This window comes from Hemiscyllium ocellatum, chromosome 8 (genome assembly GCF_020745735.1).
Source record: "Hemiscyllium ocellatum isolate sHemOce1 chromosome 8, sHemOce1.pat.X.cur, whole genome shotgun sequence".
Lineage (NCBI taxonomy): Eukaryota > Metazoa > Chordata > Chondrichthyes > Orectolobiformes > Hemiscylliidae > Hemiscyllium > Hemiscyllium ocellatum.
This window is the reverse complement of record NC_083408.1, coordinates 108,985,738-109,010,547: the sequence shown is the minus strand read 5'-3', so window position 1 is coordinate 109,010,547 and position 24,810 is coordinate 108,985,738. Positions and strand designations below refer to the sequence as shown.

Below are 24,810 nucleotides of genomic sequence, written 5' to 3'. Positions count from 1 at the left end.
TTTTTGTGAATTTTATGCCAATAAGGGAATTATTGATGGTTTTGAAGGTTTCCTCTAACTTGTTTCATTTAGTGATCACAAAGGTGTCATCCACATAGCGGACCCAGAGTTTGGGTTGGATGGTTGGCAGAGCTGTTTGCTCAAGAATCTGCATTATTCCTACAACCACCTGATGAAGGAGCAGCATTCCGAAAGCTAGTGCTTCCAGTTAAACCTATTGGACTATAACCTGGTGTTGTGTGATTTTTAACTTTGTACATCCAAGTCCAAAACCTGCATTTGCAAATCATAGGAACCTTGGTTTTGTCAATAACTTCCCTTTTAGATACAATAGAATCAAGCACATGAATTTGTTGAGAAATATGCATTAGTCATACTGTGGTGCTATAGTCTCTTAATATGTGAAAATGGGATTGTAGCTAAATTCTTTGCATTGTTTTTAATTGAATAAAAGTGCTCTTGAATATGAGAAAATAATGTTTCAAACTCCACTTTCCTGGGGGTTATCTGAATGTGGACTTGATATAAATCATTATAAAAATGTCCTCAAATTGTCACTAAATTCCAAGAAATGGATCCGTTCATACTGATCACCTCAAACCTACCTTTATGTTGGTAGTTACTGGAAGAAATGAAAAGATGGTTAATGTTTCAGCCCCAGAATGCATGCTTGGTTGAGTCCAACAAACGTTAAATTTGAGATATAATCTACATACAGTAGATTACAATCATTGCAACACATTAACAAAAACAAATGGCAAAATGAAGTGAAATGATTTCAAGTTTCCTAGCATTCTTATTTAATTTTAATGTAAAAATAATTCTCAACCTTCCACGTTTATATTTACTAGAACCTGGTTGTTTTCTCTCAATGCATAACAAAGCACTGATTGGTACAAGGGAAAATTTTATAGCTTGCAGAAAGATGTGGATTTTTAAATTGAAAATGTTTGGCCATGCAATGTATAATATTTCTTCAAAAATAAAGTTTTGTTTTGTAATAAGTTAATCCTTGTTTTTGAGATATTGCTAGGCTTGGGATTTTCCATTTTGTGGATAGGTAATTATGATTTTGATGCCCTTGGTGGTAGCATTAACTAAAATTTGGCGACAGAGGAAGGAAAGTCATGACAACCTTGGAGAGGATCAATCCTCAGCAGCAAAAATACTCACTGTGGTGGAATGCGGCTACAGCTGTTAACAGTCTGGCAGACTTGGCTCCAGTATTATTGGGTAGGTTTTAGGAAACAGAGCTAAAGAAATTCACACACACACACACACACACACACCACTCTCTGCCATCGCGAGGCAACCTTCTGCTATCTTCAGGATATGGCCTCAATAGGCGATCTGTCTGCTGGATTGTGGCAGTGTCCTCATATCGCTGCATAACTATCAAATTGATTATCCACTGTTGTTAAGTGGGTAACTGTTACTGGAATAACCTCTTAGGTGGCAAAATCATGTTGAAGTGGGATTGCCAAATCAATGTTCTGCTGTGTAAATTGCCTTTTCCCACAGGAAGAGTCTGTCCAATGGGCACGAAAATACTTTGCACCAGTTGTGACCAGTAATATTAGCTGCTTACTGGGCAGCCTGAATGGTATTGTAGCAGGAGAAGTAATGCATACGGGTAGTCCCTGTATACCTCAGAGGTGTTGATTCAGACCAGTCTTGATGTCATACAGCCAGGTACATTTACAAGATTCCAAATTCAGGCAACATCAATTCTCAAAAGACCATGTACCAAAATATTGTATATTAACTTTATCACCCAAAGTATCCCTGAGAGTACCTTGACCATATTCCTAATGAAGTATTTTTGAATTAGTTGGGTTTCCATTGAATTATATTCAAATTATCTGTAAGATCTTGCAGTACTTCTCATTGCACTTTGTTGCTTCACAACTTTTATTAGAACTACAAACGCTGTGTGTTTTTACTTGAATAATTCTTTTGTTCAATACTATTTCAGCCTCCACTACACTTGGGATTATATACCTTTTTAGTGAGCCATTGACACATATTCTCATGATGGCTAAACAGTGGGGGTTGTGGATTTTGAATAGTAGGATGTTGTTAAATTGATGGGAAATCAGAATATATATCAATCCTGATGTTATGGAAGCTGAATAGAAGAACCAATATTAACATCTTTTACTTTCAGATGTGATAAGCCTGTAGATATGGTCTATTTCTAGCATTTTCTTCTTTTGTTTCTATATCTTAGCATTCACAGTTTTGGTTTTAACTCTTGTTAATATTGTTTCTTTTTCTTCAGAAACAGGCTCTTACTATTGTCACCATGGAACAAGAATGGAAACAGTGAATAGAAATCCCAATAACATGCAGCTGAATGGGTGCAAGATGTCAACAGCACGCTTTTCAAGCTGGGTGACATTTGATGATGATCCAGATCTTATTTCACCAGTACAAACATCTCCTCTAAAACCAGGAATTTCTCACAACGGTACAACTCAAGAAAACAACAAGATTCTCCAGGGACCTCAAACAGGCTTTGAAAAAACAGCATCAAAGAATAATTTGGTGGATTTTTCTGCTGAAGAAAAGAATGATGCACTTGCACTAATCAGTCCAACCATAAACCCATTTTCGCCAGTTCGCACCACTAACCCTTTTTTGGATGAATCTCTACGTGATGTCCAGCCATCACCAATCAATCCATTTCAAGCATTCTTTGACCAAAATGAAAAGTCAGCCTTGGTGAACTCATTAGCAGACACATCTCAGATCTTTCAACAGCAAAATGTACCGGACTCTCCATTTTCTGATTTACATCCCAAATGCCAAAAGGATTCTGTTCCTACATCAGGTCATCCTCCAGATCCTATTTCCCCATATTTTGGAAATCTAAATGCTCAAAGGAGTTTAGTTATGTTCAAGAATTCTCCAGATTTGGCCTCTCCACTTCCAACTGTAAGTGCTAATGATCAGGAGGATTCCGTTTTCATTAATTCTTCGAATTTGATGTCCTCATTTTCTGATGTAAAAATCCGAAATCAAAGGGATTCTATTATTTTCAGTGATGAAGAAGATCTGATTCCCCCATTTCCTGATGGAAAATCTAATAATCAGATGAATTGTTCTATAATCATGAATTCTGAAGATATGATCTCACAACTTCCTTCTGCAATTGTAAATGATGGAAACATCAATAGTCAAAGGGATTCTATTATGGCATTTGACCACTGTCCAGACTCTCCCTTTTCCAGTTCTCACATTAATGGTCAAAGAGATTCTATTATGTTTAGTAATGCTTTAAATGCCACATTTACAGATGACCCAATAAACTACAGCTCTCATCTTGATGCTCTAACTCGGCTTAAACAAATTCACATTGAGGATCCAGATCAGCTTGATAGTCCTACCTTACCTGATGACCCTTTGCACTCTCCAGAGGCAGAAAGCAATACATTTAACTTTAACTACCTGCAGCCTAAGGATGGTTGGCCAATGATGCTGAGAATACCTGAGAAAAAGAACATCATGTCATCAAGACACTGGGGCCCTATATATGTCAAAATGCTAGATAATGCATGTTTACAGCTCTTTTATGAAAAGGGTCTTGAGAAGCCTTTTCGGGAGGTTCAACTTCTGCCCTGCCATGAGCTGTCTGAACTGAAACTTCAGAACTTTGATGAAAATGGGAAAATACACACTATAAGTATAGATAAAGTATTATACAAGGAAAAACGGAAATATCATCCGATGCTAACAGTAGTACAGACACCAGTCCGGGTGCAAGTGATGAAATTGGGCACCACAATTTATGAAGATTATGTAAGTTTTATGACTACAGTTCAGGATACACTAATGAAATTACCGAGTGGCAGAGATATTTGTGCCAATTACTTTGAAGAAGAGATAACTGTGGAAGTACAGGATGAATTTAAAGGTATTGTGGCTAAAGCCGACAACAGACTCATCCAGCATTCTGTGGTCACTCATGTCAATGTTCTGGCATTTGTGTCTGGAATGCCAGAATGTAGGCTAGGCTTCAATGATGTTCAAATGAAGGGACGTGAAGTTGTGTCACGGCATGACATTATTCCCACAACCACAACTAAATGGATTAAAATGAATGACTACCAGTTCCATACATGTGTGGCTGTTGATGAATTCAAAAATTCCAGATTAATTAAGTTTTTACCATTAGATGGTCATAGGTTTGAATTAATGCGTTTCAGGACTACCTTTGGTGAAAAGACACTTCCTTTCTCCCTTAAAACCTTAGCGACTGTTAAGGGTGCTGAAGTGGAGCTTCAGTCTTGGTTGGTGATGTCATCTGGGTTTGTGTCTAATCGGGATCATTTTGCAGCAATGCCTTGTGAAAATGTGATGATTCGGTATCCAGTCCCAACAGATTGGGTTAAGAACTTTCGACGAGAAGGTGTCTTGCGAGAAAAGTCCCTGAAGGCCAGAGTTAATAGGAGTGCCAGCTTTGGTAGTGCTAGCATGTCTGGCTCAGAGCCTGTCATGAGAGTAACATTGGGAAGTGCCAAGTATGAACATGCCTTTAAGGCTATTGTATGGCGAATCAACAGACTCCCGGACAAAAATTCAGGTGAGTGACAGTTTACTGTTGTTTGTGTGGAAGCTCTTAACTGTTAATGTTTTACCCCGACCACTCTAATTCTTATCACTAAAGTATATGTTGACCTATAAAGGAAAAGGGTAAAAGTACCACAGATAAATGTCTCCTGAGAGAAGTTCCATGAAATGGCAGGCAAGCTTTGTATCAAAAGAATTCATGACAATATAATTTACATATTGATACAGTGTAGTCTTTTTTTAAAAAAAGTTTCTTTTCATTTGCTTACTGGCAATCTAAAATTTTGAAAGGTAGTAGAAATAACTCCTTTTGCAAAAATTGGGATTGTAAAAGGGGGGATACAAGAACAAGAGCTTGTACACAAAACTTGAAAGTGGCAGGACAGGTTAACAAAGCAGCCAATAAATTGGAATCAACTTGGGATGAAATTGAAACACTTAATGATCTCTACAGCATTGGTCATATTTGTACCTTGAGTCTTAATAGATTGTGTAAAAGTGATCAGAGTTGTACAACCGTAACAACAGTAAGTGGAAATTGTTCCTATTAGAGAAACCTATTCACATTGGTTCTCCTTTATGCTTGAGTAGTTGTATTGGAGCAATCTCATTATGTTTTTGTGAATGTTACATTAAGGGCAAAGTTTGCTGTCATAGTATATTTTAGCACAGGAGGATGTTTGTTATAGCTGTTCTTTAGACCTCCTACTTCTGCAAATTTCTCTCCAATTATTTATCCTTATATTTTAGGGTGATGGATACACAGCCTCCAATCAGGCAGTTACCTTTACAGTTACTCTTTGCCTGAATGGTTTTTCTTCATGTTGCATCTGTTTCTTGGGCATAATACTCCAACTGTGGAAGAGTAAATGTGTTTATGTATATTTAGCATAACTTCCAGTTTTTTAAAAAAATTCTCAATGCTAAACTCTAAATCCAAATTCTTGGATTCCATTAATTTATTGGCTGCTTTGTTAACCTGTCCTGCCACTTTCAAGTTTTGTATACAAGTTCTTGTATTCTCTCCTTTTTTTCATATCATCATCATCTCTAAGACTACATAGTTCCATTTCAGAACACTTCAAAACTCTGCTGTCTCGGCCCACTTGCTCAAACCCTTATCCTTTTGATACTTCTCGACCTAAACTATTGCAACAAAGATGTGGATTAATCAGAGATAGTCAGCATGGAAAGACCCTTCAGAGGCTAGTTTTCTGTCACCAAATGACCCTTTATTTACATGCACGTAGTATTTGACACTGACACTGGTCTGGCTTCCTCAGAGTCTGTTCTCAGAGTGAACAGAACTTCTGTCATTCTTGTTTATATCTGTCAGTCAGAGCTCCTTGATTGGACCAGATTAATAGCTCTTATCAGGAAACTTATTTTCTATGAGATTCACCTGACTCTGTATTTTACAATCACTATATGAAGAAAGGCCACCTTTGACTAATTTGATGAAATGTTTTGAGGAGCTACGCAGGAGTGTTGATGAGGGTAATGCATTTGATGTGGTTGACATTGACTATCGCCAGGCTTTTGATAAGGTTCCTCGGGGAAGACTTGTCAAGGAAGTGCATCATAGTATGATTTAATTTTGTTATGAGAAAGGATAAAGGTCTACAGAAAAGGATTTTGGATTGGGGAAAGGCAGATTATATTAAAGTAAGGCAGAATCTTGCCAAAGTGGACTGGAAATGGCTACTCAAGGTAAATCTGTGGCAGAACACTGGGGAGGGGTGTTCAAACTGGGATTGGTTTTCTTTAGGTTGAAATATGCAGACAGAGCCAAGCTTCTGGCACTATGAATGACAGAGGTGAGGAAGAAGAAAAAAGGAGTGATAGTGATCGCTCAGAGAACTCTGAATATTTAGGTCTGGACAAGAAGGTAAAGAGAGGCTTTTAACAGTTACAAAGGGAGCAACTCAATGGAGGGCCCGGTGGAGTTTAGAAAGTGCAGGTAGGAGCTTAAGAAAGCAACTAGGAGAACAAAGAGTAAGCTTGAAAAAACACTGGCAGTAAAACAAGGGAAAATCCCAAGATATTCTATAAGTACACCAAGGGGAAGAGGGTAACCAAGGATAAAGGGCATTTCCTATTCAGGGCCAAAGGGCACTGTATGCATGGAGCAGGAAGACATTGGTAGGGTATAAACAAGTACTTCACATCTGTCTTCACTCTTGGAGGAGAAAGATGTTGGTACAGTATTTTTGGGAATAGATACTGAGAGATCTTGAGCAGTTTTGATATGAGGGGTGAAGTGGTTTTGGCAGGCATAAAAGTGGACAAACTCCCAGGTCCAGATGAATTTTATCCTAGGCTACTGTCGGAGATGGGGGAGGAAATTATAGGGCAGGACAGCTAATGTTATTCTGTGGAGGAACAGAGGGATCTGGGTGTGCAAGTACATAGATCCCTCAAAGTTGCCACCCAAGTGCGCAGGGTTGTTAAGAAAGCATATGGTGTTTTGGCTTTCATTAACAGGGGGATCGAGTTTAAGAGCTGTGAGGTTTTGCTGCAGCTCTACAAGTCCCTGGTGAGACCACACTTGGAATATTCTGGTCACCCTACTATAGCAAAGATATAGAGGCTTTGGAAAGGGTGCAAAGAAGGTTTGCCAGGATGCTGCCTGGACTGGAGTGCTTGCCTTATGAAGAAAGGTTGAATAAGATCGGACTTTTCTCTCTGGAGAGAAGGAGGAAGAGAGGAGACCTGATTGAGAGGAATAGATAGAGTCAATAGCCAGAGACTTTTTCCCCAAGCAGGATAGACTGGTACGAGAAGTCATAGTTTGAAGATATTAGGAGGAAGGTATAAAGGAGACGTCAGAGGTAGGTTCTTTATGCAGTGAGTTGTGAATGCATGGAGTGCGTTGCCAGCAGTGGTGGTGGAAGCAGAATCATTGGGGACATTTAAGCGACTGCTGGACATGCACAAGGATAGCAGTGAGTTGGGGGGTGTGTAGGTTAAGTTACTATATTTTACATTATGATTAAATCTCGGCACATCGTGGGCCAAAAGGCCTGTTCTGTGTTGTACATTTCTATGTTCTCTTTGTTCAATGTTCTACTTTTCAAGAAAGATGGTAGTGATAATCCAGGGAATCATAGACCAATGACCCTCATGTCAGTGGTAGGGAAATTATTTGAGAAAATTCTAAAGGAAAGAATTAATCTCCACTTGGACAGGCAAGGTTTAATTAGGGATAGTCAGCATGGTTTTATGAGAGGAAGGTCAAATTTGATTGAATTTTCTTGAGGTGGACAGGTGAGGACAGTACAGTTGATGGATTTTACAGAGGAACTTCAAACTATCTGAAGGACACAGGTGGGGAGTATTTCGTTTGGTTAATCGAATGCCGGATAACATTGTTTAGCCAAGCATTGGGACCTTGTGATCTTGCCAGATAATCTGATATTCGGATAATCAAATGCCCGATAATTGAGGTCCCTGAGTATATGGATGTCAGCAATAATTTGACAAGGTCCCACATGGGATCCAGGGTAATTTGGCAAGTTAAATTCAAAATTGACTTAGTAATATGAGACAGCAGGTGGTAGCAGAAGGTTATTTTTGTGACTAGAGGCCAGTGTCCACTGGCATACTGGGTCAGTGCTGGATGCCTTATTAGGTCATAGAGATGTACAGCATGGAAACAGACCCTTCAGTCCAACCCTGTCCATGCCGACCAGATATCCCAACCTAATCTAGTCCCACCTGCCAGCACCCGGCCCATATCCCTCCAAACCTTTCCTATTCATATACCCATCCAAATACCTCTTAAATGTTACAATTGTACCAGCCTCCACCACATTCTCTGGCAGTTCATTCCATACACGTACCACCCTCTGCATGAAAAAGTTCCCCTTAGGTCTCTTTTATATCTTTCCCCTCTCACCCTAAACCTATGCCCTCTAGTTCTGGACTCCCCGACCCCAGGGAAAAGACTTTGTCTATTCATGCTTCTCATAATTTTGTAAACCTCTAAGGTCACCCCTCAGCCTCCGACGCTCAGGGAAAAAAGCTCTAGCCTGTTCAGCCTCTCCCTGTAGCTCAGATACTCCAACCCTGGCAACATCCTTGTAAATCTTTTCTGTACCCTTTCAAGTTTCACAACATCTTTCTGATAGGAAGGAGACCAGAATTGCACGCAATATTCTAACAGTGGCCTAACCAATGTCATGTACAGCCGCAACATGACCTCCCAACTCCTGTACTCAATACTCTGACCAATAAAGGAAAGCATACCAAACGCCTTCTTCACTATCCAATCTACCTGTGACTCCACTTTCAAGAAGCTATGAAGCTGCACTCCAAGGTCTCTTTATTCAACAACACTCCCTAGGACCTTACCATTAAGTGTATAAGTCCTGCTAAGATTTGCTTTCCCAAAATGCAGCACCTTGCATTTATCTGAATTATATTCCATCTGCCACTTGTCAGCCCATTGGCCATCTGGTCGTTTGTTTGTTATTATATATAAACATTATAAAAGAAAATGTGTAGGGCATGGTAGGTACTTTTGCGGATTACACCAGGATTGGCTGGGTTTTTTAGTGAGGAAGAAGGTCTTATATTAAGTAATAGAAACAGATAGTTTAGTCAGATTGGCAGATGAAATTTAATTCTAAGTATGAGGTGATGCACTTTGGAAGAACTAACAGTACAACAGAGTACTGAACAAATAGCAGGACGCTAGGAAACTCCAAGGAACAGAAGGATCTTCAGGTACTTATCTACAGATTGCTGAAGGTGGCAGGCCAGATTAAGAAGACATATGGAACATATGCATTTTATCAGTAATGGCTTAGATTATAAGAACAGGGAGTTTATGGTGGAGCTTTAAAAGACTTTTGTTAGACTACAGCTGGAGTACTACATACATTTCTAGTCTTGAAACTATAGGAAGGACTTGATTTGGTGGAAATGATACAGAGGAGATTCACCAGGAAGTTGCTTGAGATGGAGCAGTCTAGCAATGAAAGAGGCTGGATAAACTTGGGTTGTTTTCTTTAGAGCTGAGCGGGTAACTGATTTGAGGAGCATACATTTAAGGCCAAAGGCTGGAGATTGAAAAGGGACCTGATACAAAATCTTTTCATCCAGTGGTTGGTGGAAATTTGGAATGCATTGTCCGGGGAAGTAGCTGAGGCAGGAAACTAAGCAACATTTTCAGAGTATATGGATAGGCATTTGAAATGTAATGATATTCAAGACAAAGGACCAAGTGCTGAAAAGTGAGACTAGTGCAGATTTAGAGTAGTTTTTGTCAGTGTAAACTTGATGGGCCTCAGGATTTTTTTTGTACTGTATGATTCTATGAAAGACTCAAAGGGCTGAATGGCCTACTCCTGCATCTATTGTCTATAAAGTAATGGCCCACTGGATCCTCCAGACAAAGTAGCAAAGAGCTAGGAAGCAAGTAGGGTGATGGTGGAAGGATGTTTCTGTGACTGGAGGTGTGTTTCCAGTAGGGTTCTGTCGGATCCTTGCTGTTTGTGGTGTACGTTACTGATTTGGACTTAAATGTGGGGTGCATGTTCAAGAAGTTTGTGGGTGACACAAAAATTGGTAAGGTGATAAATAGAGGAGGATAGCTGCAAACTGCAGGAGGCTGTCAACAGACTGATCACAGCAATGGCAAATGGAATTTGACCTAGAAAAATGTGAGGGAATGTACTTGTGGAAGGTTAACAAGTCAAAAGGATTACACTATGAATGGTAAGACATTGGAAAGTAGCAGGACAGGTAGTTAAGAAGGCATATGGGATACTTGCCTGTTAGTTGAGACATAGAATGCAAGAGCAGGGTGGCTATGGTAGAACTTCACACCATACTGGTCAAGCCACACCTGAAGTGATGGTCTTGTGGTAGTATTCCTATTAATCCAGAGACCCTGGAAGATGTACCTCGAGACAGATGATTGTCCTTGGGGAATCAGGAGGTGTGTTATTTGCTGTAGAATTGCTAGCCTCAGATTTGCTCATGGAGCATAGTTGTCAGGTAGACTGCAAGGATCGAGTGAATGCCTAGAAGAGTATAAAGAAAGTATGCTGAGGAGGGAAAAAGAGTCCTGAGATAGCTTTGGCAAATAGGATTAAGGAGAATCCAAAGAGATTAAGGACAAAAGAGTAACAAGGGAAAGAATATGGCCTCTTTAAAGATTAGCAAAGCCATCTATGTGTGAAATTGCAGGTGGTGGGGGAGATAATAAACAAATATTTTACATCACTGTTTACTGTGGGGGAAGGATATGGAAAATCAAGAACATGAATGAAATAAATAGCACCGTCTTTAAACTTCCATATTACAGAGGAGGAGATACTGGACAACTTAACATGCATAAAGGTGGATACATCCTCGGCACCTGATCACACATGGGCACATGTGTGACTTCTATTCTGCGATATTTGATCTTTCGTCTTTGAACATTTTCAAGTATATTCAACAGTTTCTTCGAACTTGCTCATTTCTTTGTGAAACATTGTACAAATATGTGGAACAAGCAATGTTTCACAAAGAAATGAGCAAGTTCGAAGAAACTGTTGAATATACTTGAAAATGTTCAAAGACAGAAGATCAAATATTACAGAATAGAAGTCATTTTTAAAAGTTATATATTGGTTTATTTTACATTAATAAGGGAATCTTATCACATAACATAGTCAGAAGAAATACCTGAAACAGATTGGATAGAGTGAACAGGAGATAAATATCTTAATTAAGGGTTAATTGGTAATGAATTGATTGTACAAATATGTGGAACAAGCAATCAATTCATTACCAATTAACCCTTAATTAATATATTTATCTCCTGTTCACTCTATCCAATCTGTTTCAGGTATTTCTTCTGACTATGTTATGTGATAAGATTCCCTTATTAATGTAAAATAAACCAATATATAACTTTTAAAAATGACTTCTATTCTGTAATATTTGATCTTCTGTCTTTGAACATTTTCAAGTATATTCAACAGTTTCTTCGAACTTGCTCATTTCTTTGTGAAACATTCAGATAGCTGACATTTGCTATCCACCCATTTCAATCTGAAGATTCCTCCATTGTCTATGTAAAATTGCAGTATGATTCACAGACCTTTCTCATGCATGTATTTTGTTGTTGCCTAAAACAGTGAAGTATTCCATAGATTCATTACCCTCTGAGAGGAAAAACTCTCATAATTGGGCAGTCCTTTACTCTGAGATTATGCCCTCTGGTCCTTGACTATCTGTTTAATGTGATGCCCATATTCCATGAGTGAATAAAAACCTTCAGCCAACTCTACACTCATCCCTATGTAATTGGCCTTACTTAAGTTTAGCACAGCTGTTTCCAATTAAAGTTTCTCATTTAAAGCTGAAAGCTAAATACTATGATAATGGTGCTACCGAGTCACTCTTGGGAATGGATGTTGAAGTTCTGCTCAGAACGTACATTCTGTGCTCTTGCCAATCTTTTGTGCTTTTTCCACGTAATGTTCGACATCGGTATGTATTGTTCCACAGCTGAGGAGAGGGAATGTGGTAGGTGTTAATTAACAGGGTTCCTTCTGCATGTGCGACCAATTAATATTAGGATTTTGGGCAATGTTGTCGAACAGAGACCTTGAGATTCAGGTGCATATTTTCTTCAAAGTGGCATCACAGATAGAAAGGACGGGAAAGAAGTTTTGCACGTTTGCCTTTGTTGATCAGAGCATTGAGCACAGAAGTTGGAATGTCACATTGCAGCTGTACAGGACATTGGTGAGGCCATTTTTGGAGTACTGTGTGTAATTCTGATCACCCTGCTATAGGAAGGATATTATTAAATTGGAAAGGTTGCAGAAAAGATTTACAAGGATATTACCAGGACTGGAGGGTTTGCATTATCAGGGGAGACTGGATAGGCAGAGAAAATCTTTCCGTGGAGTGTAGGAGGTTGAGGGATGTCTTGCCAGAGGTTTATAAAATCATAGGGGCATAGATAAATAACGGTCTTTTCCCAAGGGTAGGGGATTTCAAAACTAGAGGGCAAAAATTTAAAAGGGATCTGAGGAGCAACATTTCATGTGGAACAAACTGCCAGAGGAAGTGATAGATGTAGGTACAGTTACAACATTTAAGACACTTGGACAGGTATGTAAAAAGGAAAGGTTAAAAGGGATACGGGCCAACTGCAGGTAAATAGAACTAGTTTGCTTCAGTAAGCCTAGTTGGCATTAACGAGTTGGACTGCGAAATCTATTTCCATGCTATATGACTCTATGATGCCATGAACCCAAAGAGTCTGGGGTCTATGTTGACAACTCCCAGACCTCACTACCATATACCACTGTGCCACCGCTGATAATTCTGCCCTGTCATTGGGGTAGGATATACTAACATATGAAATAGGAGCGGAAGTAGGTTATTTTGGTCCCTTGAGCTTTTCTGCCATTCAGTGATATTGTGGCTTGTCTCTCTGTGTTTTGAATTCCTCATTTTCATTTATCCCTAAACTTCTGATTCCCAAACCAAACGTGGGTCTATTTGCCTGTGCCTTAAAAATATTTAATGACCCCACGCCCTGCAAATTGAGCAGAGAGTTCCAAAGTCCCACAACTCTCTGAGAAAACATTGGGGACATTCCCACTGTACCACTGCCTTTCCTTAAGTGTGTCAAAGCATCAAAAGAAGAAAGCAAATGGTTATTAAAAGGTCCATGTAACCATAGCTTTTCAGTATTACGTTTCCGTATGTGCATCAATAAGTGTTGTTTTTGTCAAGAAATCCCATCCATTAACTACCTCTCCAGCAAACTAATCTGAAACAAAATATCTAGTTTCATACATTTAATGAAGACACCAGCTCAACCTCACAACTATCACCATTCTCCCTTTCACCGTGTCTAATTTGTCATGCTGTTTATCCAAGTCATAGATGAATAGAGATGTTGTCTGAATAACTAAATCTACCATCCTCTGCTCCCATTGCAAACCCTGTTCTGCACCTCATGACTTCATCCCTCTATCTGATTGCATACTGCAATTTAACCAGACTGCTTGCAACTTCAACATCCTGTTTAACAATAAGATTAATTTTGACTGCACCATTAATAAGGATGACCATTTCTACCTTCCTAATGTCACCGAACCTAGCCCTTGTCTTAGTATATGCTGCTGAAACTTACTTTGCTATTTTCTACATGTATCAGTGTGGACATGTATACATTGGGGTGACACGATTGCTCAGCGGTTAGCACTGCTGCTTCACAGTGCCAGGGACCTGGGCTTGATTCCCACCTCACATGACTGTGCAAACTCCACACAGACAGACATTCTCCCTGTAGCTGTGTGGGTTTGCTCCTGTTTCCTCCCACAATCCAAAGATGTGCAGGTCAGGTGAATTGGCCATACTAAATTGCCTATAGTATTAGGTGCATTAGTCAGGGGTCTTGTTGGGCCAAAGGGCCTGTTTCCATACTATAGTGAATCTAATTAAATCTGGCCTCCTGGTAAGTCCCCTAACTCTGTTCTACATCAGTTTAATCTCATTCAAACACATTGAGTCTTAGTCTGGCAATACCTTGATTTTAACTTGCATCCTTATTCACAGATCTCTCTAAGCTCTCAACACTCCTCAATCTTCTCAAGACTTACCGGCCTCTGTGATCTCTGCTGTCCTCCAATTCTGCCTTCTTGAGTTTCCATGATTTTAATCACCCCACCATTGATGATATCTCTTCAGCAGCCTATGCCCTTAGCCCTGGAAATCTGTCTTCTTTAGCAATGATGTGGAGCAGTTCTCCAAAAGCTAGTGCTTCCAAATAAACCTGTCGGACTATAACCTGGTGTTGTGTGATTTTTAACTCTCTTCTTTAGATCTTTTGTCTTTAGGTCTTTCTTTAAAACCTTACTCTTTGACTAAGCTTTTGGTTACCTGCCTCCTTATGTGTAAAAAATGAGGTCTGCAGATGCTGGAGATCACAGCTGCAAATGTGTTGCTGGTCAAAGCACAGCAGGCCAGGCAGTATCTCAGGAATAGAGAATTCGACGTTTCGAGCATAAGCCCTTCATCAGGAATAAGAGAGAGAGCCAAGCAGGCTAAGATAAAAGGTAGGGAGGAGGGACTAGGGGGAGGGGCGATGGAGGTGGGATAGGTGGAAGGAGGTCAAGGTGAGGGTGATAGGCCGGAGTGGGGTGGGGGCGGAGAGGTCAGGAAGAGGATTGCAGATGTGGCTGTGGTAACGAGTCTGTTTGAGAACGTGGCTGAAGAGTTTCTGTGCAGAGGAGGTGACCTGGGGGGTGCAGTGAGAGAGGGACTCACTGAAATCCTTGTAGAGGGAGGAAGAGAGCTCCTTCAAGGAAGGCATCCTTGTAAGAGGATTCGCAGTAGGTTAAAATCTTCGAGTAAAAAATGAGGTCTGCAGATGCTGGAGAACACAGCTGCAAATGTGTTGCTGGTCAACGCACAGCAGGCCAGGCAGCATCTCAGGAATAGAGAATTCGACGTTTCGAGCATAAGCCCTTCATCAGGAATAAGACAGAGAGCCAAGCAGGCTAAGATAAAAGGTAGGGAGGAGGGACTAGGGGTAGGGGCGATGGAGGTGGTATAGGTGGAAGGAGGTCAAGGTGAGGGTGATAGGCCGGAGTGGGGTGGGGGCGGATGAAGGGCTTATGCTCGAAACGTCGAATTCTCTATTCCTGAGATGCTGCCTGGCCTGCTGTGCTTTGACCAGCAACACATTTGCAGCTGCCTCCTTATGTGGTCTTGCTGAGAAATTTTGTTTCTCAATTTGTTAATGGATTTGTTCATTGATCATGGAATATTTTTATGCTTTACAGGTGTTATGAATATAAATTGTTGTCATCGAAAAAGACCTGCAGATTTCTGTTTTTGATTCTGACAGTGATTAATTTTACACACTGCAGGAAATAAGACTAGTTCCATCGATTGTTTCAATGAGAGGGGTTGCAGTTGGCAAAATTTGAAATAAATTAGTGTGTGAACAATCGACTAAAACAATGATTATTGCCTAATTTGTATCTCGTGTAGATGTTATTAACTGTCTTTATGTTAGAACAAACTGTACCCAAAGCATTAATCTTTGTTCTGTCTACACTGCTATCTTGGCTAAGTAGGAATTTTAACACAGTTACAAAAGAATTATCAATATTGAACAAGGCTGCACTGGGGAGTGGGGTAGAGGACATTTTTCAAGGTAAAGTTTTTCTGATCTGCTCTGCATTAGCAGTGCAGAGGGGATAGTGGTTGAGTCCCATAATTGCTCTATATGCCCCTGAGATAGAGGGATTAAAAGTTGAGCCAGCATTCCCACAGCTGATGATTTTACTATAAAGTGCATGAATGGACACTCAGATGTCCACAGACAAAAGACAATCCAGACTCCAATTACTTGCTGATTCGAGCTGCAGTCCATGGCAGGGTGGGTGGCACAGGGACGTGGCTAAACACTAGAGGGCCTAAAAGCTTCTAAAATGTTCCTGATTGCCAACTTTAGACCTTCTAACTAGAACACTTTGGCACTTACCCACTCCAGTGGCCACCTCGGATCTGCTTCCGGAATTGGAAGACCCCAACTCAATTCTCCTCTTCTATCCCATCCAAGGAATTAAAATTGGATCAAACGTGGTCCTCTTAAACTGAGGTGGGTCTACCAATTTGGTAAGTTTCCCAATTTGAGCTACCCATCTCAGAAGTGAAAATCTGATTAAGTGTTGATCTTTTTCACAGATGCTGCAAGACCAGCTGAGTATTTGAAGTAATTTCTGATTTTTTTTTTGTTAGAAATCTAACAGTTTCTAACCTAGTACAGTTGTATGGAAAGGATGCAGCGAGTGGAAAGAGAAGGTATATCTGTCAATATTATTAAGTTACAAAATGAATGATATGATCCAAGGCATAAAGTGTGGTAATGGTACAAGAATCAGAAGATGCTTTATAAAACTTTGGTTAGGCTGCACTTAGAGTATTGCATTCATTTCTGGTCACCGTCTTGCAGAAAGGATGTGGAGGTTTTGGAGATGCTGCAGAAGAGGTTTACCAGGATGCTGCTTGGATTACAGGGTATGAGCAATACAGAGAGGCTGGACAAACTTGGGTTATTTCCCTGGTGTGGTGAAGGCTGAAGGGACGCCTGTTAGACATCTGTAAAATTATGAGGCACATATACAGTTGACAGTCAGAATCTTTTCTGAGTTGAAGCATCTAATACTAGAGGGCATTCATTTCAGGTAAGAGGGGAAAGTTTATTTTACACTGAGTGATAGGCGCCTGGAATGCACTACCAGGGGTAGTGCTGGAGACAGATATGATAGGAGCATTTTAGGGTTTTTAAATAGGCATATGAAAAAGCAACAACTGGAAGAAATATGGACCATGACAGGCAGAAGGGATTAGTTTAATTTAGCATCATGTTCAGCACAACATTGAAGGGCCTGTTCCTGTGCTGTGCTATACTGTTCTATGTTCTGTGGGCATAGGGGAGATGCAGATGGCAACAAATATTGGCGCGTGTCCAAAACTCATACAAGCAGTGGTTATGATCTGAAAGTGTTGAAGTTCATGCTGAGTCTTGAAGGTTGCAATATGGATTGCATAAGACAAATAGTTCATAATTCCTTGAAAGTAGAGTCACAGGTAGACAGGATAGTGGAAAAGACGTTTGGTTTGCCTGCCTTTTCGGTCAGTGCATTGAGCATAGGGGTTGGGACATGTTGTAGCTGTACAGGACATTGGTTAGGCCACTTTTGAAATACTGTGTGCAGTTCTGGTCTCCCTGCTATAGGAAGGATGTTGTGAAACTTGAAAGGGTTCAGAAAAGATTTACAAGGATTTGAGCCAAAGGAAGAGGTTGAATAGGCTGGATCTATCTTCCCTGGGGCATTGGCAACTTAGGGGTGACCTTTTATAGAGGTTTATAAAATAATGAGGGGCATGGATAGTGTGAATAGACAAGGTCTTTCTCTGGAGTGGGGAAGTCTAAAACTAGAGGACATTTGTTGAAAGTGAGAGGGGAAAGATTTAAAAGGGATCTCAGGGGCAACTCTTTCAGTTGGTGGTATGTGTATTGAATGAGCTGCCAGAGGAAGTGGAGACTGGCACAATTACAACGTGTGAAAGGCAACTGGATGGGTGTATAAATATGAAGGATTTAGAGAGATATAGGCCAAGTGTTGGCAAATGGGACTAGATTAATTTAGGATATCTGGTCAGCATGGACAATTTGGATCAAAGGGTCTGTTTCCATGCTTAACAGCTCTATGACTCTATATAGTATAAAACGGAGCTAATTGGTCCAACCAAAGTTGCCCTTTGAACTTCCTTATATTTTTTCCTCCTCTAAATCTACCATTTTAATTTTCTCCTTCATATGCATCTCTAGTTCTTCCCTAAATACATTTAGACACTTCACCTTAACCATTTCCTGTGGCAAAACTTTGATCAAAGAAAGAGTAGGGCCAATCAGGGAGAGCATAGGGAACTTGTGTATAGAGTCTGAGGAGGTAGGGGAAGCCCTAAATGAGTTTTTTTGCTTCTGTCTTTACTAAAGAAAAGGACCTTTATAGTGAATGAAACCATTGAGGAGCAGGTAAGCCTGTTGGAATGGATAGAGATTGAGGAAGCTGATGTGCTGAAAATTTTGACAAACATTAAGATTGACAAGTCGCCAGGGCCAGACCAGATTTGTCCTGGGCTGCTTTGGGAAGCGAGAAATATGATTGCTTTGCCGCTTGCGAAGATCTTTGCACCCTCGTTCTCCACCGAAGTCGTACCTGAGGACTGGGGAAGGCAAATGTAATTCCTCCCTTCAAGAAAGGAAATAGGGAAAACCCCAGCAATTATAGACCAGTCAGTCTCACGTCTGTCGTCTGCAAGGTGTTAAAAAGGATTCTGAGCGATAGGATTTATGACCATCTGGAAGAGCATGGCTTGATTAAATGCAGTCAGCACGGCTTTGTGAGGGGCAGGTCATGCCTACAAATCTTATTGAGTTCTTTGAGGATGTTACTAGGCAAGTTGATGAGGGTTGAGCGGTGGATGTGGTGTATATGGACTTCTGCAAGGCATTTGATAAGGTTCCCCAAGGTATGCTCATTCAGAAGGTCAGGAGGAATGGGATACAGGGAAATTTAGCTGTCTGGATACAGAATTGGCTGGTTGACAGAAGACAGCGAGTGGTAGTATTCCACATGGCTCTGTTCTTGGGCCTCTACTCTTTGTAATTGTTATTAATGACTTGGATGAAGAGATTGAAGGATGGGTTAGCAAGTTTGCAGATGACAAAGGTCGTCTGAAATGGAGGGCTTATCTTACGAAGAGAGGTTGACTGAGCTCAGACTTTTTTCATTGGAAAAAAGAAGGAAGAGAGGGGACCTAATTGAGGTGTACAAGATAATGAGAGGCATAGATAGAGTTGATAGCCAGAGACTTTTTCCCAGGGCAGAAATTGTTAACACGAGAAGTTATAGTTTGAAGCTGTTTGGCGGAAAGTATAGAGGGGATGTCAGAGGTGGGTTCTTTACGCAGAGAGTTGTGGAGCATAGAATGCGTTGCCAGCAGCAGTTGTGGAAGCGAGGTCATTGGGGATATTTAAGAGACTGCTGGACATGCATATGGTCACAGAATTTTGAGGGTTCGTACATTAGGCTTGCCTTGCATGAGGATCAATGGTCAGCACAACATCGTGGGCTGAAGGGCCTGTTCTGTGCTGTACTGTTCTATGTTCTATGTTCTAAAATGTTAACAAAATGTTCTTAAAACATTCAGTCATAAAAACAGTGCTGGAGAAACTCAGCAGGTCTGGCAGCATCTGTAGAAGAGAAGCAAAGTTAATATTTCAAGTCTGATTGACTTCCTTCTAATATCTCTTGAGCTAAAACTTAGAATTCTATTTTCATTTTTATAGTCTAATTAATTGTACCTTGTTCAGGCCGTAACATCATGCAGTAAGTTGCTAACTATGTTGTGTGAGCTTTTATTTGAGCTATTTATTTATAACTGACTGTACTCCACAAGATCCAGTGCAGCAAAGGTTAGTAGTTATTGCTCTTAAAATAGTTAAAAATTTGTAATGTTCTTTATGCCAATAAAATTGTTTCTTCAGCTTCAGGCCATCCACATTCTTTTTACTGCCACCTTGAACTGGGATCTGACCGGGAGGTGCCTGTTAGTTTTGCCCACTATGTGGATGTGGAATTCGACATGCCCAGTACTTCAGCATCCAAAGCAGCAGTTAGATCAATTGGAGTGGCCAATAAGAGTGATGTGAGAAAATGGGTTGTTTACAAAGCTCACTACAGTTATCAGGTACACTTCTTTTTATTTTTTATTCACTATATGGGATGTTACTACAGATCGTTTTGATATAACATACCTCTTGTTAACACAAAGTGGCTATAACGTGATTGACGAATCATAGTTGCTGTTTGAATAATGCAAATATTCGACTGGGCATTTATTTTTTTTTAAATGTAACAATCTTCTACAGTGTGATTTTCCAGAGCAGTTTTACATAGCGTAATTTTCAATAGCAACCATCACGTTATAGCAGAACAACCTGTATTGCATTTACTTTCTTTTAAAAAATGAACACTTAGTACAAAAGAACCAATATCTTAAGTTGCAAAAAGCTCAGATCTATATATCCCTCACATCCACTTCTATCCCTGAGGCTTTTTTAAAGATTAATTTATGAGTTGTGGGCAATGATGACTAGGCCAGCGTTTATTGCCCTTCCCTAAGAGCTCAGAAGGCTGTTAAGAGTCAAACACATTGGTGTGTGTCTGGAGTCGCATGTAGAAAAGATTAGATAAAGAGAACAGTTTACTTTCCTAAAGGACATTAATGACACAGATGGTTTTTTGACAATTAGCAATGATTTCATGGTCGTCATCTGGTTTCTTTTATGACCTGGTCACTGGATTAATAATCTAGAGATAAACTTCTAGTCCCAAAAGTAGAGAGTGCTGGAAAAGCTCAGCAGGTCTGGCAGTATCTGTGGAGAGAAATCAAGTTAACATTTCTGGTTGAGTGACCCTTCCTTGTAACTGAGGAAGTTCTGACTTCTAGGCCATTGCTTCTTCCCCCACTAAAATTTATTGCTGAATTGCTCATGCCATATAAATTCCTATCAAAGGTTCCTATGCCATAAATCAATAAACCAAACTACAAGGAAAATACAAAAGAATAGGATAACCCAATCTTCTTCTGCTGTAAATATATCTATTCATTCATAGGATCTGGGTATTGCTGGCAAAACCAGCACTCATTGCCCATTCCTAGTTGCCTTTTTTGAGTTAGCCACTGGAATATCCTTTGTCTTGCAGTGTTCTTATATTTTCAAACCACAATCTTGCAACAAATGGGAATAGTTACAAAGTAAGTTAAATCTATTCATGAAAATACCACCTTTTCCAGAGCATTACAGAATCACAAAATTGTTACAACACAGAAGAAAGCAATTCACCCATCTTGTCTGCTTCAGTTCTCCAAATGAACAGTGCAATTTTCCAGCTTCTCTTTGTAACTCTGCATACTCTTCCTTTGCAGATAGTTTCAGTTGAGATATTCAAGATGGAATTAAATTATCTCCACCACACTGTCATGCAGCAATACCAGATCTTAACCCAGTTGCTGTGTGAAAACTTTTATCCTCATGTCTTCATTACTTTTGTGCTAATTACCTTAACCTGTGCCCTCTCATTCTCAATACTTCCAAAAGTGGGACCAGTTTCTTCATCTCTGTCCTATGCAGACTCCTGATATTTGAATATCTTCAATAAATCTGTCCTCAACACTCTGTCTGTTACAAGGAAAACAGTACCAAATTCTCCAATCCATCCACATTATTGAAATTCCTCATCCCTGTAACTTGCTTTATGATTCTTTTCTGCACTCTAATGCCTTTACATCTTTCCTTAAGTGTAATGCCCCGTTTGGAAGCAATTCCAGTTGAGATCAAACTTCTTCACAAGTTCAACATAACCTACTTGCTCTTGTACTCTGTCCATATTGATAAAACCTAGGATCCTCATATGGTTTATTAACTGCATTCTCAACCTGACCTTTCAATAACTTCCACACATACACCCAGATCCTTCTCCACATTAGAATTATTGATTTTAAAACTGGTATGTTTTGTTTTCTTATCTGGCAAAGATAGAAGTCATCATGTTGTTCTTTTACTATGGCAGTTGTGCAATGTGATTTTATTCTGGAATAATTTTAAAAGCAGCACTGATGTCATCTGCATTGATGCTTCTATTTCAATTTTGTTCAGGTGGAAATGGAACAGAAAAAGATTCAGGCTGCAAATGTGGATGGTATGGAAACTGATCATCCAAATGAGTGCGTTCAGCAATGAAATCCTCTAAATTCAGAAGCAAGATAATCGACTTAGTACTTTTACCATGGAAATTCAACCCGTCTATGTATCAAATAGCACAATGCTGCTATTATACAAGTTTCAAGCACCGAAGAGAACAAAAGAGAATTTTGAATTCAGTGTTTTATGAATTTGATTGGGCCAAGATACTGTGACAGGAGCAGTTAAGAACCTAGATGACAGAACAAGTGTGGATTCAATTCCTCTACAGATTTTACGGTCATTCTCACTAAATAACGCATAACTGATATTATTTTTAATCTTGTGCATACTCAGAAACTTAAGCAGAGTTGGGAAATGTGGGTAATACAAGTCATATTTTAGGGTAAATATTGATCTTTTATTTTGTTGTTTTCCCATTTCTTTGGGGGTAGAAGAGAAGAATCATCTCACATTTGCATTCAGGAGCCCTCTTTGCTCTTGCCTTCCTGCTCAGTGTGTATCTGAGATTGAGGTTTGTTAATGGACACTTTTTTTCAAATGGGTCTGAAATGAAAATCTTTAAATTTAAAGATGCACTGGTTCATTCCTTTGATCTGCTGAGAGATGATAGTTTTCAAACTCCATGATTGTCTATTTTTAAAAAATGAATAGCCTTTGGAACAATGAGGTCCTGTACTTGAAAATTAAATGTTTTGCACAGCTGCAAACAATTATTTTATTGCTAATATTCTATTTCAATTCAACACTGATATCTTAGTTAGATAGACATTCTGACTGTCATACTGACTAGGAGTACTGGTTCAAGCCCCAGCCTGAGGTGAATTTGCTGATCTCATTTCTGGCATCAATGCTGTAATTAGCCTCAGCATCTTTGGCACAGCAAAGAAAAGAATCAGCTCAAATTTGCGTCATTTGTGTAATTCCGTATGAACCACTCGGTATCCTAACTCATGAATTATGTAAGTCTAGAAGGTTGCCAGTTTCTGTGGAAAACATAATCAATCAATAATATCAACAGGAAACAATTACATAGGGACTTTGTCGATTGTTGCTAAATCTCCATAACTTCCGCAATTATGATATCTTTGGACAAAAATTGAATCTTTATCATTCTATTAAATTTTAAAAATCAAATTATAATACATAGCTCAGCACTAGGATGTGAGATAAACATTTATATGATAGAGCAAAACGGAAAAAACAGAAAGGGGAGATAATTATGGATCTAAACTGTAAATTAGTATGCCTAGACTGGAAGGTGAATTGTACAAGAATGCAAAGGTGAAGGTAGTACAAAGGCAAGAAGGAGGAAAATGCAACAGAAGTTTGTATCTAGTATCTCTGTATTGGGTACAGACTCCTTAGATTAGACATTGCTGCAAGTGTCACAGCAGGCATCATCAGATAGCTTGACTAAAATAATGTTGCTGAACAAGTATTAGTAATGTTAACAAAATAATAATATTGCAAGACTTTTCTACTGAATTGCACAAAGAATTGGAGGAAGGATATTAAATCTTTTAGCTTGTGCAAGGGAGATTTATTAGAAAAATATCAGGAAGTTGAAACTTCAATTATGTGGAGAGGCTAGAAAAACGTGTATTGTTCCTTTGAGCAGAGAAGGTTAATAGGAGGTTGAAGAGAGGTTTGATTTTGGTAGATAATGTTTCCACTGGCAGCAGACCAGATGACCAGAGGATGCAGATTTATGAAAATTAGCCAAAGAACCAGAGAAAATGTCTTGTCTTTCCACAGAGAATTATGATCTGGAATAGGTTGTGGAATCCGATGCGCTCTAACTTTCAATTAGATATATTTGAAAAAAAGAAATGTGTTTGGATGTGGGATTTGGTTACTGGGATTGATTGGATAGATCATAAAATCAGCATAACTAGGCTATTCATCCCATTGAAGCTGCTGCGCCATTTAATGAAATAATGGCTGATCTGATGATCCTCGGCTTCACTTCTTCCCTTTCTTCAGTACCCTTGATTCCCTTAAATGATCAAAAATGTGTCTATTATATAGATAAAGATAACTCTCACAATACATCAACACAGATATCTGAGCCAAGTGGCTTCTGAGTCCTGTGTTACCTTTGTAACAATAGGGCATAATTGACAGGATGTTAAGTATGCGAGACCTAAAGGAAACTTTTGACATATCATAGTTTGTTTATACTTTTTTCATGATTATAGTTTGTATATTCTGAAAACTGGAAGGATATTGAGATACCAAGGGCATGCATTTATTCAAGAAGAAATACTGGGATTAGTATGAGTGCAAAGCCAGAATGTTTAAAACTAAATCTTTTTTTTTGAGTCTTGAAACAAAATGTATTATATGCACAGGCATCAGAAATAAATATGTGCACTTATATAGCATTTTATCCTTTTGCAAATATTTTTATTTTTAAGTACAGTGTTGCTGAGTGAGACCAAACTGGTTGTGTGCATTATTTAGTGGAAGTGATTCGCAACTCAACAGTTTCATTGTCAAAACATAATGAGCTGCAGACTGTTACCTAAAAGCATTATCTGTACTTTATGAGATAGTAATCCTTAATCAGAAGCAAAAGAAAGATTTACAGTCATAGAAAAATTATGGCATGGAAAGAGGTTACTCGGTTCATCAAGTCATCTAGCTGAAATTTACCTTGCTGCCCATTCTTATCGCACCTTTAGAACCTGGTACATATCCTTGCAAGTTACATTTCAGGTGCAGTTCCAGATTCCTTTTTAAACAAGCCATAGGTTTTTGCCTCCCATCACCAGGCCATTAGATAAGCATAACTAGGCCATTCAGCCTATTGAATCTGCTGTGCCAAATTCCACTCTCTGGGTGAAAAGGATTTTCCTTGTTTCCCCTTTATTCCTATCAATCGCCTTAAATCCATCAAAAAACTGAATTGCAGATGCTGGAAATCA

The 24,810-nt window shown here is 39.4% G+C and overlaps 1 protein-coding gene across 6 annotated transcripts in view; it reads left to right on the top strand.

Annotated features, from left to right (window-relative positions):
- The window catches only part of ston2 (stonin 2), a 141,049-nt gene extending 116,648 nt beyond the window's left edge, over positions 1 to 24,401 (top strand). For all 6 annotated transcript variants that reach the window (XM_060829439.1, XM_060829437.1, XM_060829438.1 and 3 more), the window contains 3 exons: positions 2,282 to 4,585; positions 19,661 to 19,863; positions 21,836 to 24,401. In XM_060829439.1, coding sequence (XP_060685422.1) covers positions 2,282 to 4,585; positions 19,661 to 19,863; positions 21,836 to 21,919 — 2,591 coding nt within the window. In that variant the 3' untranslated portion in view covers positions 21,920 to 24,401. The remainder of the gene's footprint in view (positions 1 to 2,281; positions 4,586 to 19,660; positions 19,864 to 21,835) is intronic.
- Positions 24,402 to 24,810: the final 409 nt, after the last annotated feature.